The 22660-nt window shown below is 36.3% G+C and overlaps 3 protein-coding genes across 4 annotated transcripts in view; 1 reads left to right on the forward strand and 2 right to left on the reverse strand.

Annotated features, from left to right (window-relative positions):
* Window positions 1–6530, forward strand: part of eef1da (eukaryotic translation elongation factor 1 delta a (guanine nucleotide exchange protein)) — a 26156-nt gene extending 19626 nt beyond the window's left edge. The window contains exon 11 of the mRNA XM_039814801.1: window positions 6421–6530. The gene's annotated coding sequence lies outside the window, so the exon portion shown is untranslated. The remainder of the gene's footprint in view (window positions 1–6420) is intronic.
* On the reverse strand, window positions 6300–15392 carry LOC120567774 (E3 ubiquitin/ISG15 ligase TRIM25-like). Of its 2 annotated transcripts, XM_039814792.1 has the most exons (8): window positions 13960–15388; window positions 11260–11346; window positions 10939–11172; window positions 8747–8906; window positions 8612–8662; window positions 7580–7630; window positions 7258–7317; window positions 6300–7159 (listed from the first exon to the last, which is right to left on the reverse strand). In XM_039814792.1, exons 1-8 carry the CDS (start codon window positions 14542–14544, stop codon window positions 6633–6635), a joined length of 1755 nt encoding a protein of 584 aa, XP_039670726.1. In that variant the 5' UTR covers window positions 14545–15388; the 3' UTR covers window positions 6300–6632. The 2 variants fall into 2 exon arrangements, with proteins under 2 accessions (XP_039670726.1, XP_039670727.1); XM_039814793.1 differs by lacking the exon at window positions 7580–7630 and having other exon boundaries at window positions 13960–15392.
* A 447-nt stretch (window positions 15393–15839) lies between these two features.
* ftr67 (finTRIM family, member 67) lies at window positions 15840–21823 on the reverse strand. The gene is made up of 7 exons (XM_039814816.1): window positions 21122–21823; window positions 20276–20371; window positions 19879–20112; window positions 18633–18792; window positions 18420–18533; window positions 17708–17806; window positions 15840–16405 (listed from the first exon to the last, which is right to left on the reverse strand). Exons 1-7 carry the CDS (start codon window positions 21719–21721, stop codon window positions 16338–16340), a joined length of 1371 nt encoding a protein of 456 aa, XP_039670750.1. The 5' UTR covers window positions 21722–21823; the 3' UTR covers window positions 15840–16337.
* Between the last annotated feature and the right edge of the window lie 837 nt (window positions 21824–22660).

A 22660-nucleotide genomic window follows, 5' to 3' on the forward strand; every position in this document is an offset into this window, starting at 1 on the left:
CAAGTCATAACGGGCAAACAATCAGATAAACAATTGTATAAAAATGGACCTTAATTCAAGTCTCAGCAATGAGGATATACCACAGACGTAGGTCTTACTTCCTCAGTGCGCGCTTCAGCTCTCTCCCGAGCAAATATTACGGCCTCTCTAAATAGCCTGACGCCACCCCTCAAATTGGAACATACCAACCTATAAAACACAAGGGTGGCTTAGGTGAGTAGGCCGTAATGGCTTAATACAGCAAAAATACATAAAGCTAAACATTTGACAGCAGACTTACGTCCTCATAAATACATCACAAGACTTCTAAACTCAATAAATATACATAGTTAATAAATACATGGTCGCTTGATTATTATGACAAGTGTAGTTTGTGACAATCCGTACGGTCTTAAACAATAAACAATGTATAGAGGAATATAACTAGGCCTAGATAACAAATCACCGCAGTATTAGATGTTAAAAATGTGCACACAACTACGGGATTAATATGGAGAATACGATGAATGACAGATTATATAAAACCAGTATACAAACCGAACATAGACAGTCAAACAAACCTCTACAAGCAACTTCTTCACTCCATCTTTGAGATCAAAACAGGTAGCGCATCGCTACCGTGACGGCAGCTATGCGCCCCGTCACAAGGTCATACAAAGTCATGGTATAGTATGTCAGAAAAGGTCACGGTATAGAATGTTGAAAAACTCATAAGTCATATATGTTGAAAAAAGTCATAAAAGACAGTATAGTTTGTCATACAATAGTAAGTCGAAAAAAGTCATGTCGAAAGTAATAGTCACCATAGCATGTTGAAAAAAGTCATACTATAGTATGTCAAAGAAATCAAAGTCATGGTATAGTATGTTAAAAAAAGTCATGGTGTAGTATGTTGAAAAAAGTCGTATAATAGTATGTCCAAAAAATGTCATAGTATGTTGGGGAAAAAAAGGCAGTATAGAATGTCGAATGTAAGTCATGTTGAATAGTCATGGAAAGTCATACTATAGTATGCCGAAAAAAAGTAATAATAAAGTCTTAGTATAGTGTGTTGAAAAAAGTCATAGTATAGTTTGTGGAAAAAAAGTCACTGTATAGTATGTCAAAAACAGTCATAAAAAAGTCATATAATCGTATGTCGAAAAAAAAGTCATAGAATAGTATGTCAAAAAAAGGGATAAAAGTCATAGTATAGTATGTCGGAAAAAAAGTCATAGTATAGCATGTCGGGGAAAAAAAGTCACAGTATCAGTGTCAAACAGTCATAATACAGAAAGTCAAAAGAGACATAGTATGTCTGAGAGTTGAACCCTCAACCTCCTATCTTGTTTTTATTTCCATCAGCTTACTGAGCTATAAGGGAAACCCAAGTACACTAGTTCAGAGGTGTATTTATATTTTACATTAGCTATAAAACACAAGGTCATAGTGTTTTTTAAACAAAAGTCTTAAAAATGTCATCTCAACAAATCACAAAAAGTCATAGTATATTATGTGAAAAAGGGATAGTATGTCTGACAGTTGAACCCTCAACCTCTAATTTTTTTTTATTTTTATTTCCAGCAGCTTATCTCCCTGTGCTATATGTGAAGCATAAACTACTTGTCCAGAGTTGTATTAATCATTTACATTACTCAAACATTTTTTATAGTTTAGTATACTAAAGGGTCATAAAAAGTCATAGTATAGCATGTTGAAAAAGTCATTGTATAGTATGTTGAAAAAAATCATAAAAGTCATAGTATAGTATGTAATAAAGTCATAATATAGTATGTCGTTAAAAGTCATAGTATAGTATGTAATAAAAAAGTCATAAAAGTAATTAAAAAAAAGTTACCATAACATGTCGAAAAAAAGTAGTATAGTTTGTAATAAAAAGTCATAAAAAAGCCATAGTATAGTATGTCGAAAAAAAGTCATAGCATAGTATGTGATGAAAATTCATAGTAAAGTATGTGAGAAAAAGTCATAGTATACTATGACTTTTTAGTATAATAGTATAATATTTGGAAAAACCTCATAGTATAGTATGGCGAAAAAAAGTCACTGTATAGTATGTCAAAAAAAGTGATAAAAGTCACAGTATAGTACATTGAATAAAAGTCACAGTATAGTATGGCGAACTGAGCTAGCCTGACAAGCCAGCCACTGCAAAATAAATTTGCTGCCACAGGGTACGTCTAGATTTCTAGGCTATCACTGTGTTATATGTGAAGCATAAAACTACTTGTCCGGAGTTGTATTTATCATTTACATTACTCAAAAAAAAAGTATAGTTTAGTATACAAAAGGGTCATAAAAAGTCATAGTATAGCATGAAAAAAAAAAAAACCTTTGAAAAAAGTAATTAAAAAAGTCATAGTGTAGTATGTCGAAAACAATCATGAAAAAGTCATGCTATAGTTTGTCTAAAAAAGTGAAAGTATAGTATGTTGAGAAAAAGTTATAGTATAGCATGTTGGGGAAAAAAAAAGTCACAGTATAGTATGTAGAAAACAGCCATAGCACAGAAAGTCAAAAAAAAGCTATAGTATGTCTGAGAGTTGAACCCTCAACCTTTTATTTAGTTTTTATTTCCATCCATCAGTTTATCTCACTGAGCTATAGGTAAAGTCCAAGTGTAAAAAGTCATAAAAATTCACAGTATAGTAGGTCAAAAACAGTCATAAAAATGTCAGTATAGTATGTCAGAAAAAGTCATAAAAAAGTCATACTATAGTATGTCAAAAAGAGTCATAGTATAGTATGTGTGAAATTTTTTTTCTTAAAAACGTCATATTAAAAAATCACAAAAAAGTCATAGTATATTATGTCAAAAACAGGACAACACATCTGAGAATTGAACCCTTAACCTCCAATCACTCCATCTATCATCTCTAGCAGCTTATCTCACTGAGCCATCCATGTAACACAAATCTATTGTCCGGAGTTGTATTTATCGTTTATTTAAACATGTCATGGTAAAAAATCATTAAAAAATCATAGTATGTGTAAGAATTTAACCTCCATCCTTCTTCTTTCATTTCTAGCAACTTATCAACTTATCTCACTGAGCTATATGTGAAGCACAAATCCATTGGTCCGGAGTTGTATTTATTGTTAACATTACTCAAAATACAAAAAGTTACATTATAGTATGTCGAAAAAGTCATAGTATAGTATGCAACAAAAAGTCTTAAAAATGTCATATTAAAAAATTACAAAAAAAGTCATAGTATATTATGTCGAAAAAAGTCATAGTATAGTATGTAAAAAAAAAGTCACAGTATAGTATGTCATTTATCATTTACATTACTCAAAAAGCTCAAAAATTGTATAGCTTAGTATACTTAGGTCATAAAAAGTCATAGCATAGCATGTTGAAAAATTCATAAAAAAGTCACAGTATAGTATGTCGAAAACAGTCATAGTACAGAAAGTCAAAAAAGACATAGTATGTCTGAGAGTTGAACCCTCAACCTCTAATCATTTTTTTTATTTTTATTTCCAGCAGCTTATCTCACTGTGCTATATTTGAAGCATAAACTACTTGTCCGGAGTTGTATTTATCATTTACATTAGTCAAACATTTTTTATAGTTTAGTATACAAAAGGTTCATAAAAAGTCATAGTATAGCATGTTGAAAAAGTCACGAAAAAGTCATAGTATAGTATGTCGAAAAAAATCATGAAAAAGTCATGCTGTTTGTCTAAAAAAGTGAAAGTATAATATGTCGAGAAAAAGTCATAGTATAGTATGTCAGAAATAAGTCTCAAAAACGTCATAGTAAAAAGTTACAGTATAGTATGTCTTAAAAAATCATAACAAACGTCATAGTATAGTATGTCGAAAAAAGTCATAAAAGTCATAGTATAGTATGTAATAAAAAAGTCATAAAAGTAATTAAAAAAAAGTTACCATAACATGTCGAAAAAAAAGTCATGAAAAAGTCATACTATAATATGTCAAAAAAATCATTAAAAAGTCATAGTATAGTATGTAATAAAAAGTCATAAAAAAGCAATAGTATAGTATGTCGAAAAAAAGTCATAGCATAGTATGTGATGAAAATTCATAGTATAGTATGTGAGAAAAAGGCATATATACTATGACTTTTTAGAATAGTATAATATTTGGAAAAACCTCATAGTATAGTATGGCGAAAAAAAGTCACTGTATAGTATGTCGAAAACAGTCATAAAAAAGTAATTTAATCGTATGTCGAAAAAAAGCATAGTATAGTATGTCAAAAAAAGTGATAAAAGTCACAGTATAGTACATTGAATAAAAGTCACAGTATAGTATGGCGAACTGAGCTAGCCTGACAAGCCAGACACTGCAAAATAAATTTGCTGCCACAGGGTACGTCTAGATTTCTAGGCTATCACTGTGTTATATGTGAAGCATAAAACTACTTGTCCGGAGTTGTATTTATCATTTACATTACTCAAAAAAAAAGTATAGTTTAGTATACAAAAGGGTCATAAAAAGTCATAGTATAGCATGTTGAAAAAAGTAATTAAAAAAGTCATAGTGTAGTTTGTCGAAAAAAATCATGAAAAAGTCATGCTATAGTTTGTCTAAAAAAGTGAAAGTATATTATGTTGAGAAAAAGTTATAGTATAGCATGTTGGGGAAAAAAAAAAAGTCACAGTATAGTATGTAGAAAACAGCCATAGCACAGAAAGTCAAAAAAAGCTATAGTATGTCTGAGAGTTGAACCCTCAACCTTTTATTTAGTTTTTATTTCCATCCATCAGTTTATCTCACTGAGCTATAGGTAAAGTCCAAGTGTAAAAAGTCATAAAAATTCACAGTATAGTAGGTCAGAAAAAGTCATAAAAAAGTCATACTATAGTATGTCAAAAAGAGTCATAGTATAGTATGTGTGAAAAAAAATGTCTTAAAAACGTCATATTAAAAAATCACAAAAAAGTCATAGTATATTATGTCAAAAACAGGACAGCACATCTGAGAATTGAACCCTTAACCTCCAATCACTCCATCTATCATCTCTAGCAGCTTATCTCACTGAGCCATCCATGTAACGTAAATGTATTGTCCGGAGTTGTATTTATCGTTTATTTAAACATGTCATGGTAAAAAATCATAAAAAAATCATAGTATGTGTAAGAATTTAACCTCCATCCTTCTTCTTTCATTTCTAGCAACTTATCTCACTGAGCTATATGTGAAGCACAAAGCCATCGGTCCGGAGTTGTATTTATTGTTAACATTACTCAAAATACAAAAAGTTACATTATAGTACGTCGAAAAAGTCATAGTATAGTATGCGACAAAAAGTCTTAAAAATGTCATATTAAAAAATTACAAAAAAGTCATAGTATATTATGTTGAAAAAAAGTCGTATAGTATGTAAAAAAAAAGTCACAGTATAGTATGTCATTTATCATTTACATTACTCAAAAAGCTCAAAAATTGTATAGCTTAGTATACAAAAGGGTCATAAAAAGTCATAGCATAGCATGTTGAAAAAAATCATGAAAAAGTCATGCGGTTTGTCTGAAAAAGTGAAAGTATAGTATGTCGAGAAAAAAAAAAAGTCTCAAAAACGTCATAGTAAAAAGTTACAGTATAGTAGGTCTTAAAAAAATCATAAGTCATAGAATAGCACGTCGAAAAAAAGTGACAGTATAGTATGTCGAGGAAAAAAAAAAAGTCTCAAAAACGTCATAGTAAAAAGTTACAGTATAGTAGGTCTTAAAAAAATCATAAGTCATAGAATAGCACGTCCGAAAAAAAGTGACAGTATAGTATGTCGAGGAAAAAGTCATAGTATAGTATGTCAAAAAAAATGTCTCAAAAACACCATAGTATACTATGTCAAAGAATGGAAATTCATGAAAGAAAAGTCATAGTATACTGTGTCAAAGAATAACAACCAAAAAAACTCATGGTATAGTATATAAAAAGGTGATAAAAAGTCATAGTATAGCATGTCAAAAAAAAAGTATTTTGTATTTTATTAGTTTATTTGTCAGGGACCATGCACAGTTCAGGCCCTGTACCAGAGTTAGCTATACAGCTAATTTACATCTGTGGTCCCTGGGCAAGGGAAATAAAAGGACAATATAGACAATACTATCAAAACAGATAAAAACTTAAACATGATAAAAAAGTCGTAGTATGGTATATCGAAAAGTCATAGTAAAAAGTTGCAATATGTCAAAAAAAATTATAAAGTCATAGTGTAGTATGTCGAAAAAAAGTGATAAAAAAAGCACTAGTAGTTATGTGTCTGACTATTTCTTGGCCGAGAGTCATTGCACATAACCCCTGTAAAACAGTGCACAAGAGACAGAATGAACAAATTGTTTATTTACAATTGGATTTGATGCACAACAAATCCCTATATTATTACATAAATGTGCTCAAACAAATATAGATCGTTGAGTTTATGAAAATGTCTTCCTTTGCAGATCCAGGATGTGGATGATGCTGCCTTCAATAAGCTTGTTACCTACCGCACCAAAGTGTTGCTGCTGTTCCCAAGTTGCACGGTTATTAAAATAAACATTTTAAACACAAACCTCGGTCTCAGTTTCATTATTATTCTCAGTCAACATTAATATTTTGAACCCCATATTTACAAAGTTACTTGAGAACCGTTGATGGAGTGCAGTCATTTCATTTAAAGAGAGCACAGCCTCAAAGTAGAGCTCAAACCCACCCAAAATCCTGGGTATACAGGCTGGGTGAATGTAGTCTTGACTTTATGGAGTAAAACCCTTGTATCAGAAACATTATAGAAAGACAAAGTCCCACCCCTGAAGTCCAGATACACGCCTATCCTGCTGCAGCACGGAGCAGCGATGGTCAAACCCTCCTTATTGTGCTGAAATGAACAGACTGAGTAAGAGCAGTCCAGGCTCCAGGATTTGGAGTTGTGTCCAAGCTTACAGTCGCTCCCTGCTCCACTCCTGCCCATGGTTTTGTAGCAGACGCCGATGGAAACCCCTCCTTTACCAGCCCACTCTACCTCCCAGTAGCAGCGTCCAGCCATCCCAGCTCTGCACAGCACCTGGGCCCAGCTGGTGAAGCGATGCGGATGGTCCGGGTATGGCTGTGGCTCCGAACGTGTGGTCACCTCTCTTTGACCGTCAGAGAAGCTTAGATAAGGGTTGGCTGTGTTCAGGTCCAGGGTTATATCGTTGTAATCTGGACACAATAGATACACATTGTCAGACTCCAACTACTAGTTAGTGGATTTCATAAAGATGGATGTTCGTTAGGGTTTATCAAATGATTGTACTCACATTGTAGATAATCAGCTCTTGTCTTCGGTTCTGAGTTGTATGGTACCTCAGTGTCTTTTACTGTTAGACAGATGCAGGAGATAACCACATAAACAAAACAAGAGTTGGTAACACTTTACTTGAAGGTATCTACATAAGAGTGACATGACACTGTCATGAACATGTCATAAACATTATAAACAAGCCATACACGTTTATGACATAATGCTTCTTTTAGTAAGTGTCATTCGGTTTTTGTCATGACAAGTTAGGGTTAGGGTTAATGTGTCATGACACTCTTATGTAGATATCTTCAAGTAAAGGGTTACCGAAACTTCCATACCTTTAGTCTTTTCAGAGGTACTTTGATTGCTGGTCTCCTTCAGTGAAATGACTAGAAATGCAAACAAACAAACAGTCGGTATTTACTGTTCACAAAATAATCATCTTTTAGTAAGTGTCATTCGGTTTTTGTCATGACAAGTTATGGTTATGGTTATGGTAAGGGTTCATGTGTCATGACAGTGTCATGTGTTCAAGACAGTGTCATGTCACTCTTATATAGATACCTTCAAGTAAAGTGTCACCATAGAGTTAATTTGGACGCCACCTGATTCTGGAAGTCAAATTTCCCATTCATTTTACCCATAGACAATTGTTACGTGACTCACAGTTGGAGCTCTCCTACTGCTTGGAACAGCACTGAACTCTCCCAGTCAAATCATCAGTACAAGAGATTAAGAACTGTGTTAAAGGTTTAGTAAATTATGTTAATCCAATATACTTTTTGTCAAATTCAGGAAATATCTCCTCACTGTCACCCAGCTCTCTATTTTCTGTGTGCACTGGACAAGTGACCCTCCAACTTCACAACTCATTTATTGACGGACACTAAACAGTTACCCCCTTCTTTACTGTTGCCATTTTTCTATCTGGCACCGCACACATGCAGTTAAAATGTCCACATTTAACATGAATTTTGTTCACAGGATCCTAAATGTGCACTTTATATCTACATATTGTGCTAAAATAATCCAACCCTGCTAAAATGTGATTGGAAAATTGCTGTTCTTGGAAGGGGCTTTAACCACTAAAGAAACTTTGGTTACACTTTACTTGAAAGGTATCTACATTAAGAGTGACGTGACACTGTCATGAACGTGTCATAAACATAAACAAGTCAAACGTTTATGACATAATGCTTCTTTTAGTAAGTGTCATTCGGTTTTTGTCATGACAAGTTAGGGTTAGGTTTGGGTTAAAACGCAAGGGTTAGAGTTAGGGTTCATATGTCATGACTGTGTCATGTGTTCATGACAGGGTCATGTCACTTATGTAGCTACCTTCAAGTAAAGGGTTACTGAAACTTCCATACCTTTAGTCTTTTCAGAGGTACTTTGATTGCTGGTCTCCTTCAGTGAAATGACTAGAAATGCAAACAAACAGTCGGTATTTACTGTTCACAAAATAATCATGTTTGTGGTAATCAGGTGTAAAAGAGACATCATACCTTTATCAGAGATCCTGTTGAATTCTCTTTCAAGTGTTTCATCCAGACTGTCTTTGAGATCAGCTAGGGCTCCTCTCATGGTTTTATACATCAAATATTGAAGTGCATCAGTGCTGGGCATCTCCACAGTCTTTGTAGGGAAATGAAGAGACTTGCACTTCTGTGGTGACATGCAACACAACCAAATTAGAGGACCGTATTTGAATGATAATGCAAAAACCTTGACATAACAGGCGTGAATCACTGGGAGTCATGTTCACCAAGCTCACACTGCACTTAAAAATCATATTTACTGTCAGGAAGCATGTTTGCCTTGAGCCAACGTTAGTCACTCATCTTAACCTTGATAAACAGAGTGCTTCACACAAGGCAATAGAATTAAAAACAAATAAATCAAAATGTATAAGCTTAAAAAAGGTAAATTAAATGAAGTGGACTATAATAATGCTCCAGAGCGATTGACATTTGGGATAAGGTATTTGATAATGTTACACCTTGACAATAGACAAGTTTTCTGAAGAACTACATAACTTTGTTAAATAAATGATTGTTATTGTATTTGATTTAATATTCCCGATTTATAAATACATTCATATTACAATTCTGATTGTTGTTAGATTGACCTTTTAACATGGAGATTTAACTGAAACAAAATTAACTTAAAAAATTAAAAAAAAATTTAAAAAAAATTAAAAAAATCACATATTGTTGCAGAATAACTGTAAATGTGAGGATTTCTTTTTTTTTAAAGAAAAATGGGTGGTAAATCCTCGTAATGTGCGTTTCATCATGTGATCACTTTCTTAACACTTTACTGTAAGTAAGTCACCTAAAAAATGATAAAGGTGTCTTATTGATCATATTCTGCAAAGTACTCATAAATTGACTAATGATGAGCATTCTTAAGTGTTATTCTTTTTTTAGATAAATACAGAAATACAGTAAGGAGCCTGAAAGGTAATAAAAATAAAATAATAATACTAATAATGCCCGAAATGATACCAAACGTCTACAAGTAGTACAAATAGGTTATGCTCTCATAAAACGATGGATTGGAAAGTTTGTAAGTACACCAGAAGTTTATGTAAATAACACTTGCCTGCTGGCTTCTGCTCTCTGCTGTTGTTGTTGCTGCTGTAAGACGAGTGCTTAGGGCCGTCTACAAATTACAACACCGAAAAGAGATGCAACAAAAATATTTATTAATTAAATTCTTTTTTTTAAGTAAGTGCTGTAGTATAACTAGCAGGAGACAAGTAATAATTGAGGTAAGTTTGGAGACATTACCTTATTTAATCATTGAATTAATAAATATTTTTGTTGTAACTCTTTTCGGTGTAGTAATTTGTAGACAGCCCTAAGCACTCGTCTAACTGCAGGTAGCAGCAGCAGCAGCAACAGAGAGCTGAAGAGAGCAGGCAAGTTTTCATAAACTTCTGGTGTACTTACAAACTTTCCAATCCATCGTTTTATGAGAGCATAACCTATTTGTACTACTTGTAGACGTTTGGTATCATTTCGGGCATTATTAGTGGGGTAACTTACAAGATACAAACGTGGGTCCATTAGCCCCTCCGCTAAGCTATTCAGCTGATAACGCTACTCTAGCTAACTCTCCCAATGTTAGACCCAGGTGAAAAAAGCTTCTGGGGGGGGGGTGTTTGGCTCGAGGTCATGGTGCAAAGGACCCTAGGGTGAATTACTCCGAACCATCACTTTAAGCCCTTTACAATGAAGATCTCTAAAGTTACTTTGATTTTTACAAAAGTATCTTTAAAATACAGTGTCCTGGAGAAGGGGCATTTCTTTTTTTTGCTGAGTTTAAATACACATCAATACTCAATACACAGCTGGGTAGCTTGTGAATTTTCCTGGGGTTTCGATAAAGTCAAATAATATACAGTAATAGTATAATTTATTTGTTGATGATATTTTTATCATTCATTTGAATCTTAAAAGTAACAAGTAATTTCATTTCTAAAATTAATGTAGTGGAGTAAAAAGTACAGTATTTACCTCTGAATTGCAGTGGAGTAGAGGTATAAAAAAGCAAAAAAAAAAAATGGAAATACTCAGGTAAGGTACATGTAGGCCTACCTCAAAATTGTACTTAAGTATAGTACTTACAGAGTAAATGTACTTGCCGTCGCTGTGGTTGGACATCACTGGCCGAGTTTTGTTTTGTTCCATACCTGAAGAAAGTGGATGTGGTTCTCAGTGCCAGAAAGCTTCTCCAGCTCAGCACCGGTCCTCCTGAGCTCGGTTACGTCCCTCTGGATCTTCTCCAGCAGCTCCTCGGCCTGACTGACAGCTGCTCTCTCCTGGACTCTCATCACCTCCTTCACCTCACTGCTTTGTTTCTCTATGGAGCGGATCAACTTGGAGAAAACCCTCTCGCTCTCCTCCACTGCTGCTTCCGTCGAGTGCTGTGGAGGATTTAAACGTTTTCACTTTTTAGTGTAAGCAGCATGTCAACAGCATATTTAAAGCTCCTATATTGAAAATGCACTCACCTTAATGTATCGGACAACGTATCTAAGTTCCTTCTCCGTGTCCTTCAATTTCTGCACAGACTTCAAAGAGGCTTCTTGGAGTTTTTTCTGAGAGAATACATAAGAGTATCACACAGCGCAGACCCTCGGGCTGCTCAGTCAAATATTTTCTTTCCACGGTTGACTTTCATGATGGAAAGTTTTGATTTTACAATCAAAGGGTCGGATTGCATGGAAGACCTTTGGTCTATCAACCTAAACTTTTGACACAGTAAGATCAGAGCCCAAGATTTTGCTGCAGGACCAGCTAGGCACATTTCACAACCCCATTTAATATTTGAAATGTTGAAGCCATTACACCAGGCTATAAAAGACATATTCTTAAAAAGGTATCTCAAGGTTTCTTAACCGCAAACAGAATCACAATTAGTCACCCTACTACTGTCTTTTATATGCAGCAAATTTTAAAAGCATTTCCAAATAGTCAAATGGTGGTTTCGGTCACGGATTCAGTTACTAGGCCGGTTCCTGTGTGTTCAAATCTGAACACACAGACATGATAGAAAAAAAAATTTTTTAGATTCATATGGAATGCAGTTTTATTCAATATTAAATAAATGAATAAATACATTAATAAATTAATACATGAATAAATAAATAAGCATTTAAAATGCATCATGAAATATATAAATGAGGCAATAAATACATAAATAATTAAATAAATGTAAATATTCACAGAAAATGAATCAATTAGTTAAATATATTAAAAGGTTTAACTTTTAATTATTTCATGGTACTTTTATTTCAGAAGTCCACGTTTATTTATTTCAAGAGACTTTTTATTTCATAAATCCACATTTATTTAATTCGGTGGATTTTTATTTCCTACTGCCACATTTAGTGATTTCCCTCTCTATTTACTTCCAGTTCTTATATGCAAATCAGGGGGTGTGGCTCTCTCACATTCACAACAGAGCCGTGCTCCGTACCCAGCCCACATTCACAACAGAGCTGTACTCCGTACCCAGCCCACAGTCACCTGTTCTGGGGTAACAGAACCACCAACTAAACGACTGCTCTAATTCACATTAAACTGAACATTTCCATTGATTGTTGAATGGGACATCTTTGGGACTATTTATGTGGACGTTTGGGTCCTCATTCATCTCGTTTCCTTCTTGCGAAGCCGCGCAGTTGACACACCTGTAAACACGATTTTATATAAAATAAACAATAAATACAGAAACGTCAGGTCAGCGGTAGTTGGTGGTTCAGTTACCCCAGAATAGGTGACTGTGGGCTGGGTACAGAGCACCGCGAGCTGCTGGTCGTGGTGCACTCTCACTTCAGCCTTTTTTTGCCCACAGTTCTGTTGTGAATGTGATAGATAGCCACGCCCCCTGGTTTGCATATAAGAATAGAGAGGGAAATCAATAAACGTGGCATTAGGAAATAAAAGTCCACGGAAATAAATAAATGTGGATTTATGAAATAAAAGTCTCTTGAAATAAATAAACGTGGACTTATGAAATAAAAGTACCATGAAATAATTAAAAGTAAAACCTTTTAATATATTTAACCAATTGATTAATTTGTATATGAATATTTACATTTATTTAATTATTTATGTATTTTATTTCCTCATTTATTTATTTCATGATGTATTTCAAAGGCATATTTATTCATTTATTTAATATTGAATAAAACGGCATTCAATAGAGTCAGGCCCTAATCTTTCCGGGTATATCATTATGTCCAGTGGCCATCGCGAATAAACGTCCATGAAATCATAGAACAAATGTCGCTCCTTATAACTCCAGAACTTGCCTCATCACATTTTTATGTTTTCAGTATCGCAGTAATCCAGTGATAGTTGTCTTTACATCAATGGGTGCATTGCAAACTGAAACTGCTAAAAGATAATTCGGCATACTGTTAATGGTGCCAATTATAATAATATTATATATAATATTTTTATAACCCACAGCTAACTTAATGCAACCAATACTTCCGGTCAACATCTCCCAGAGCATTATGGGAACATAACATTAATAAAACATTGTTGGAAAGTACAATTTTGAGATACTTGTGCAGATACTACACTTGACTATTTCCATTGTCTGCTACTTTAAACTTCAACTACACAACATCTCAGAGGGAAACATTGTACTTTTTATTTCACCACATTTATTTGATAACTTAAGTTGCTAGCTACTTTACAGATTCAAATTAATAATACAAAGTGTAAATATGATGTCTTATCAGTTAAGCTAACACTTTATTGATCCCAGGGGGAATTTACAAGCTAACCAGCAGTATTTATTAAAATAAATTGCTCCACTTCTACCAGCAGCAACATTAAAAGCGATGTTTACACAATAATTTGGCTATATTTCGTTATAAAACGGGCCAGTCTGTCTAAGGGATACTTTAGGAAATTATGATGCTAATACTTTTGTACTTTTACTTGTAACAGTTTTTTACAAAAATGGATTCATTCAATTAAAAAAAATATTTCTAATATTACTTGAGTAAAATATCTGAATACTTCTTCCACCACGGTCAATCCCACATAGCACCGCACAGACCCCAGCTAAAAATAACCCTGATGATGTCATAGTAGTAACGCTCTCCCAGAACCACAGAAAACAGTGGGATCACAGGCTGAGAAGTAGCCTCTAAACATCAAATACACACTCAGATAAATCCTGTCTGACTCACCTGTTGTGTTGCTCTCTCATCCACCACTGAGACTGCATCATGGCCCTTGTGTTTCTCTTTGACACACTGGGAACACACACACTGCTGGTCAGTGCGACAGTACAGCCTCAGGGATTTATCATGATGTGGGCACAGCTTCTCCCTCAGCTGATCCACGGCTGGGACCAATTTATGGACCTTCCCATGAAAGCGTTCTTCGTGGACTCTCAAGTGAACAGCACAGTAAGACTCGGAGCACACAAGGCAGGATTTTACAGCTTTGCTTTTTCTCAATGTGCAAACACTGCATTTCGCTTCCTCGGGTTTGGCCAAGTGTCGAGCTGCGTCTTGAAATCCAGATCTCTGAAACTTTTCCACCACTTCGCCCAGAACTGTGTTTCTACTCAGCAGAGGCCTGGGATTAAACACCTGCCTGCACTGTGGGCAGCTGTACTGGCCTTTCTGCTTGACCTTTGTCCAGTAATCTTCAATGCAGTCCAAGCAGTAGCTGTGTCCACAGGGAATCGTCACCGGGTCTCTTAAAACCTCCAGGCACACTGAACAACAAAACTGGTCTTGTTCAATAGAAATAGTTGCTGCAGCCATTTCCTATACACTCCGAACAGAAACGGGAAGGGACAAAGATGGGCGTAGCGAACAGGTGTGCTGATTACAGCTTCTCAGGTTTCACCTACACCTGTTTGAGTCGTGATAAACTCGGCTCTTTAACCAGAGTTTTTAAATTGAATCACGAAACGCGAGTCTCTAGTATCTTTAACCCTGTTCAGGTGAGTCCTCCTACAATTCAATCTAAAATGATAACAGCGCCACACACAAACCTCTTGCAACATTAGCTACTACTAGTCCTAGCCATCTTAGCTGCAAAAGGCTTTATAACTTACAATTTCGTAGGCAACAGGGTAACAAATCCACAAGCGCCTGAGTGAGCAGAGAGACAGTCCGAGACAGGTTATCCGACCATGGAAGAAGAGAACCCGCACACTCAGAGTCGGAAGCTCGCGGTCCACTCGATGACTCGTGAGTTGTCGATGCTCGCGCGAGTCAGTCAGTCCCGCTTATCAGCCGGCTACGTGGTCACCATGAGTGGATCGGATTCATTCAGAGACGAGCGAGTCAAGTCTCTCTTCGAGCTCAGAGTAAAGCAAATCCACAACAAAAGCCATTCTTTCACTTATGAAATAACATACAATGAATGTTCTGCGCGTGGCCTAGCTAGGCCTAGGCCTACTGTAGGTTTGGTGTAAATGTATTATGTTGAAATGCAATTAGGTCGAGCAGACCTTAAAAAAGAATAATAATGTATTCACTACGGGCATTTCTCCGTTCCTGTTTCTATATCTACGTTGAAACAGTCTGGCTCAAAATGCTTTCTTTTCCGTGACTAATTAATGGCTCTCCTGTGAGCAGCTGCATGAGGTGGCGAGTGGGTGTGCGCAGTAGGACTGAGAGTTTCCTTGGCGATTTAGCAATACTGACTCAAGTGATTCAAGTGACTCGCACAACCCGGTTCAGTTTAGTGAGTGACTCAGAATAACCCGAATCCTTAAAAGGATCCGGCCTAGTTTCACCTGCTGCACCCTGAAGCCTCCAATCACAGCCGGCTAAACCAGCAAATAGGATGTCCCTCCCAGATAAAGCAAACTGTGCAATGAACAACCTCATATTGAAGCACCTCTCCAATATATAAGGGGAGTTCATATTACATGCACTGGCCTATGAATGTTATAGGACACATAGCCTTTTACACAAAAGCACTGCAGTGTGTTTGTGTGCGCCGTCAACCTGCTATTAAACTTTTACATCACACACCTAGTGCCCATATTTGTACAATGCAATGTAAACCATACACCATGCAAATAAACAGCACACTTGAGAAAGACTAGTTTTACAAGTGTGTTAGCTTTTTTTTTAATGTCAGCATGTCACAAATCACAATATATCATTACATGTGTCTGTAAAGCAAACGTATTGTTATGTTGTTTTGGTTAAAAAAGGAAAAATCTTTATAAAAGCATTACATTGTTAAAATGAACTTAAACTTCATTAAATGTCAATGACATTTCCTTTCAAATACTGAAATAAGATGTAGTGAGTCAGTCATGTTTTAGGCTGCTTATAACTCAAGTAAATGCATTGTCAATGTGATCTAATGTGGCACTAAATACTTTCCTTTTCTCTTTCCCACCTGCAGTATAGTGCAAGATGCAAGTATAGCTGATGGGTCAAAACACAGCAATTAAATAATACTAAAAGATTAATTATTAAATGTACAATTTACAAGTGTCGGTACAGATTTGTGAGAGAAGAGCACTGAGGTATAATGACATTCAGCCCGTGTGGGTGCATGTTAAATGTTGATTTTGATGTCCACTACAAGTCTATTTCCTCCTGGGGTGAGCGCGGCGCTGAAGGTTCCTCTGTCTGGATCCTGAGGAGAGTTTAGAGCCTGAGCAGACAGAACAGGAATTATTAGTCTACAGCACCCAGCGGTGACAAAAACGTTAGGACAAGAAGGATATGTTCGAGAAAGAGCTTACAAATATATAATATATTCCTGGACATGATCTGTAGTGGGTAGTAACGACCGAGCATACAGAACCATTTATCCAGCAAGATGCAATGCAATGAAATCATTTTAATTTCAGTAATTATATTATTACAAATAAACCCCCATACACTTAAGATGTCAATGTAAGATTGCATTTTAAAAAACACTAAATTACCTCAGATGAAAAAAAATCTACAGTACAAAGTTTCCTTTACCACTTATTTCAAATATATTTTATTTTCAAATATTTAAATATCTACAACTCACCTGTTAGTTACCTGTTGTGTCATAATAAATCTATGCACATTTTCATAATTTGACACAAAATCCCAATATGCATGGATCAAAGTGATCCAGAACGTACAATTAACAATGAAAAATGTGACAGGTACACAAAAGAAAGCAAAGAGGAGGCAGCTGAGTGACAGCTGTTTTGACAAGGTAAGACAGATGCAATCCCTCAATCTGCAGGTGTTTCTGTAAAGTCCCAGATCCATGTAGAGTACACTCAACTCAGAGGTTTTGATTCATTAAACACACACCCGTGACCATAGCCTGAGATCTTCAGGCGGTCTTCCTAGAGCTAGACTAAAATGTCTAAAAGGTAAATGTGACATTAAAAGGTGACTTCTACAAAAAGCTATCATCTACAGGCAATTATAGTTGGATTGTAACGAAGTACATTGACTCAAGTACTGTACTTATTTTCATTTTTCTGATATAGTTGCAAGCTATAGATTTTACATACATATGATCGACTTATACAATATGATGGATTGTTATAGATTAAACCACCCAATAGCATACGCTAATATTACCTCCACCTCAACCAGCAATAATATTAAAATGCTGCTTTCTTAGTAATCCGTAATTATAGTCCAGTAATATAATAGCACTCTAATACTTTAAATATTAAGTGCACTTCTATTTAGGTAAAATTATAAATACAGGACCTTTATGTGTGGTATATGTTGTGGTATTGTTACTTTAATTTCAGCCAAAGATCTCAATACTTCTTCCACCACTGCAGGATTTTTGTTATATATTATACTGAATGTGTTTCTCTCTTTCTGTCTGTCACTAAAATGATAACATTTGTGATATGTTTTACATTTGGTTTTCTTGTGTAAAATAGGCTCTGCACGCTGTTTAATGCTGATATACATTTCTTTTTTTTGATAATACGGTAGCTCTATTTACCAAATGGTGAGAAGGCAAAGGTGGGCACAGCAGATCCAGGAGGGAGGAAAGGGTTGAGAGGGTTCACAGGACTTTGGTCTAGGCCAGGTGGAGGGATCACTGAAAGCACAAAGAGAACAAACACTGTGACTGCACAGTCTCAGCTGTCCAAACTGTCAGAGTCTGCAGCACTGTCATCCTTCCACTTGGGCAGATTCAGCTAACTCTACTATAAACAAACATGTTGAGTAAGGTGTTTGTGTGCATGATAATGTGGTTAGGATGGGATGCACAAACAGGGTTAAGACATTTTAAATATCACAGACTAAATGGAAACTATCAATGTAAAGAAGCACAGATGATATTTATTTACCAAGTGCGTGAATGTATGGTGTTCATATCACATTTTTTGCCAGTAATAGTTGATAGATTACATTACATGTCATTTAGCTGATGCTTTTATCCAAAGCGACTTACAATTGCTATATATGTCAGAGGTCGCATGCCTCTGGAGCAACTAGCTCAGGGACACATTGGTTGACGTATCGCAGTGGGAATCAAACCTGGGTCTCCCACACCAAAGGCATGTGTCATATCCACTGCGCCATCACCACCCACATCCCTGACAACCAAAAGTTGTGTGGTGTTTTACCACTTGTATTTAAATCTGCAAGTGTGTGACTGACTAATGCAAATCATATTCTAAAGAGCATGAAAATGTTTATACTCTCACCTAGTGCTGCTTCCATTTGTACAGCTGATTCACCATCACTGGACTGGCCCATGGGCTGTGTTGTGTCCAGCTGTACAGCAGGATTTGGAGTACCTACAATCACTACATCTCTCACTAAAAAAAAAGAAGAAGAGAATATCACATAAACAGAGTTGACCGAATCATTTGTATCAGATAAAAACACAGACTTGATATAACCCTTTGTCTATCTACCTCTCTCATAGATGCTGACAAATCCTCCCTGGCAGACCTCCAGCAACAGTCCTTTGAAATCGGACACAGCTGTCATCACGGGGCCAAAGGTGAGGTTGGGGTCAATGGTGACCGTAGGCAACGCTGACAGCACAGGTGGAGCATGGAAAGACTCAAAACTCTGGAAAGACAAACAAAGAGACCGAGCGTTTGAGATGTGTTACTGTGCCGGAAATCTGAACAAATCACCCTTTTTGGTAGCCTAGAAAGACGCACCCTAGCGGCAGCAAATGTATTTTGCAGCCAGGGGGGTCTATGCACTCTCCGTTGGCTTGCGAGCTGGAAAAACCAAACTCTGGCCGGGCCAATCGCATCATGTATAGAGTCGGTGGGCGGGCTTATGGCTGCTGCTGCTGGGAACAGCGGTCTTCTGGAAGACTTGGAGTTAAGCTTTACTTTTAGAAAAGAACAAAGAACGACACAGAAATCATTCTTAAAAAAAGGAAGAAGTGTTCGGAGTTTTGCCGACCGGATACGGCAAAAGTTTAATCTATCAACTAGCTCCGCTACCTTCTTCGTTGCTCTGCCTGGCTGTAGCACTGTCCTATTACGTGCAGAGGGAATTTGAAAGACAACCGTTTATCCCGCCCCTCGGATTGAGCCCTGCCAATGGGGAGTTCCCAGACCCAACGAAGTATTCAGATCCTTTACTAAAGTAAAAGTAGTAATACCACACTATAAAAGATACTTCATTGCAAGTAAAAGTTCTGCATTCAAAATCCTATTTAAGTAACAGTACTGATGTATTGTTAGCAAAATACACTTAAAATATTCAAAGTAGTCATTATGCAAAACATTATATTTTATAATTATTTAGAAAATACTTACAATAACAGGTTAATTTGCATTCAAACAGTTTGGAATAGTACATCTTAAAAATTTTTATATATTTTACTTGACAAAAAACAGACATAGGACTAAAATTACTCAATATGCAAATGTGCACCGAATAAGGCAACATATTTTAAAAATTGATCATATGTTTAGAATATAAAATCTTATTTTGGAAAATAACTTCAGAGGTCATGTATTTATGTAGTGAAGTACAAATTGCAATATTTCCTCTGAAATGTAGCGGAGTAGAAGTATGAAGTAGCAGACAACAGAAATACTCAAGTACAATATTGAGGTATTTGTACTTTACAGTATTTATGTAAATGTACTTAGTTACTTCCACCACCGGTGGTATCAATCTGAACATTGTTACCTGAAGGAAATGGACGTGGTCCTCAGCATGGGAAAGTTTGTCCAGTTCAGCCTCGTTCTTCTTCAGCTCAGTGATCTCCTTCTGGATCTTCTCCAGCAGTTGCTCGGCCTGACTGACCGTCTTCTTTTCCTGGGCTTTAATCAGCTCTCTCACCTCGAAACGCTTCAGCTCGATCGACCGAATCAGTTCAGTAAAGACGGCGTCGCTCTCCTCTGCTGCTGCCCGAGCAGAACGCTGGAGGGAGAAACATATAGACGTAACATATAGAAGGCATTGTGTGTCAACTGTCAAATTAGGAACTGTTTAAAGAAATCTGAATGAGGTGAGACCTATTTTAGCACCTATGTTGTGATCTACTGTATTTGTATATCAGACCAAAAGGGATGTTGGCACTTACAGTGAGAGAGAAAATGGCTTGTCTGATCTCCTGGACACCCTTTTCCCTTTGATGAATTCTCAGCTGAGAGCTCTGCTTCATGTCACCAAGCTGCCTCTGTGGGAAAATAGTGAGAAAACTTCTGGTCTTCATAGTTATATGACACCGTGTTATGTGTCCATGTTCATGCTGTTTAAAACCCCATTTCAGATCTGTGGAACCTTTCTATTATTTGTGAAAATAGAAAAAGCCATATAATAGCTTTTTCTCCAGCAGATCAGATCTAGATAAAAAAAAAACTACTGTACTTACATTTATCAAACCAGGACTAGATTAACATTGAGACTCTAAAATCCTCCTTTTTAAATCCTTTAAGATTTGTGACTACTTTATTGTACTTGTAAAACTGAAGAAAAGAGTGATTTCACTGCATTTTTTCACCATCCAGAGCACATTAGACAAGAGAACTGTAAACATTACAAAAATGGTTTTAAATTAAAAACAAAAATTCTTTTCAAAACATTATAGCTTTCATTTCATTAGCCACTTGTACTTGTTTTCTTTAATGTGGAACAGATGTATATTTTGCTTGTAAATTGTGCTGTTGTGGATTCCTGTTTGTCGATACTTATATCGGTATGTTCATTCTTTTCCTAAAAAGAGACCTTAATCTCAATGAGAATAGCTGTTTAAATACATGAATAAAATATGTAAAAGAAGTACGTAATGGACAGTTTCACTGCTTTTACACCATGTAGATCACATCAGACCCTGGTCGATATGGGGGGGGGGGGGGGGAATGATCGTACTGTCTCATATCAACAGCCTTATCTTCAATCAATCAGATGCTTTGATTGAATTGATTACCTGCTTCTGTTGTATCTCTGCCTCAGCCAGCACCGTGTCGTGGCCTTTGTGTTCATCTGTCAGACACAGGTAACAGATGCACTGTTTGTCGGTGCGGCAGTACACCTCCAGTAGCTTGTCGTGTCGACCACAGATCGTCTCTTGGAGTTTTTTGGAGGCCGACACCAGCCTGTGCTTCTTGAAAGCAGCCGATTCGTAGTGAGGCTGGAGGTGGACGTCGCAGTAGGAGGCCAGACACACCAGACAAGACTTCACCGCTTTGTTTTTCCTCCCGGCGCACACGTCGCACTCCACGTCGTCGGCCTCAGCGAAACTTTGACTTCCAGTCGTCGTTGTTGCATCTTGGAGTCCAGTCTTTTTGAATTTCTCCACCACGTCGGCTAACATGGTGTTTCTGGCGAGAACTGGCCTCGGGTTGAAGTTGTGCCTGCACTGCGGGCAGACGAAGATCCCCAGGTAGTCGTCCTGGTCCCAGTAGTTCTGGATACACTCCGAGCAGTAGCTGTGTCCGCAGGGGATGGTCACAGGGTCCCTCAGCACGTCCAGACATATCGAGCAGTTGAACTGGTCCTTGTCCAGGACCACTCCGCCTTGAGCCATCGTCGAAAAACGCTGAAGTTGGCGTAGAAAATGAGCGAAAACACAGGAATCTGACAGACAGCTGCTGCTTTGTTTACAGGAAGTGACAAAAAGCGGGCGTGGCCAGAGAGGCGTCACCGGAAACGGCTATAGGGAATTTAATCTTTAAAAAAAACACTTAATTTCACAGTAATATTCAATCGTAATCACTCAATTAAAAAATGGAAACGAAGTGATGAAAGTTTTTATTTTATGTCTCTCTATGTTGTGAATCTGTGTTTTTGTAAGTACTTAAGTACAATTTTGAAGTAGGCTACTATACTTGAGTATAATTTCCCATACTTCTAACATTACTCCACTACAGTTCAGTGGCAAATATTGCACTTTTTACTGCACTACATTTCGCAAATTTAGATAGTACAAAATACAATAAACAAATACATTATCATTTATATATATAATTATGGGTAAGACTTATTGATCCCTTGGTGAAATCCACAAGCAACCTGTCTCTCTCTCTCTCTTTTTTTTTTTTTCTTCTCTCTCTCTCTCTCTCTCTCTCTCTCTCTATATATATATATATATATATATATATATATATATATATATATATATATATATATATATATATATACACACAGTGTAATGAAGTGCAGATCGTATAAGGACCTATAATTTGTGCTTTTTGTAGAGATGGCGCTTTTATTTTGAAGGATGCGGATGTCGAATTGCTGCTGTTGCTGCTGGCAACCAAACGTTGGTGTCCAAGCCAGTGGTACTCATTCTTTTAATACATAGTATTCCATTACAAGTTAAAAGTACTGCGTGGAAAAGTACAAACGTATAAGCTAAATGTACTTTTACATTATGTAGCAGATACTAATAATGTATTTTACTGTATTATTATTGATGCATTAACGTAGGAATCATTTGTAATGGAGCTGATTGAGGTCCAGCTAA

Source organism: Perca fluviatilis, chromosome 11 (genome assembly GCF_010015445.1).
Source record: "Perca fluviatilis chromosome 11, GENO_Pfluv_1.0, whole genome shotgun sequence".
Classification (NCBI taxonomy): Eukaryota; Metazoa; Chordata; class Actinopteri; order Perciformes; family Percidae; genus Perca; species Perca fluviatilis.

What these genes read in the sequence shown, in the direction of transcription:
- LOC120567774 (XM_039814792.1), bottom strand. Translation starts at nt 14,544, where the DNA reads ATGGCTGCAGCAACTATTTCTATTGAACAAGACCAGTTTTGTTGTTCA. An exon ending in TACCTCTGAAAAGACTAAAG is followed by an intron (nt 7,318 to 7,579) that starts GTATGGAAGTTT and finishes TCTGTCTAACAG; the next exon opens with TAAAAGACACTGAGGTACCA. An exon ending in AAGAGCTGATTATCTACAAT is followed by an intron (nt 7,160 to 7,257) that starts GTGAGTACAATC and finishes TATTGTGTCCAG; the next exon opens with ATTACAACGATATAACCCTG.
- ftr67 (XM_039814816.1), bottom strand. Translation starts at nt 21,721, where the DNA reads ATGGCTCAAGGCGGAGTGGTCCTGGACAAGGACCAGTTCAACTGCTCG. An exon ending in AAGCCATTTTCTCTCTCACT is followed by an intron (nt 20,113 to 20,275) that starts GTAAGTGCCAAC and finishes TTCTCCCTCCAG; the next exon opens with CGTTCTGCTCGGGCAGCAGC. An exon ending in ACAAATGGAAGCAGCACTAG is followed by an intron (nt 17,807 to 18,419) that starts GTGAGAGTATAA and finishes TTGTGCTTTCAG; the next exon opens with TGATCCCTCCACCTGGCCTA.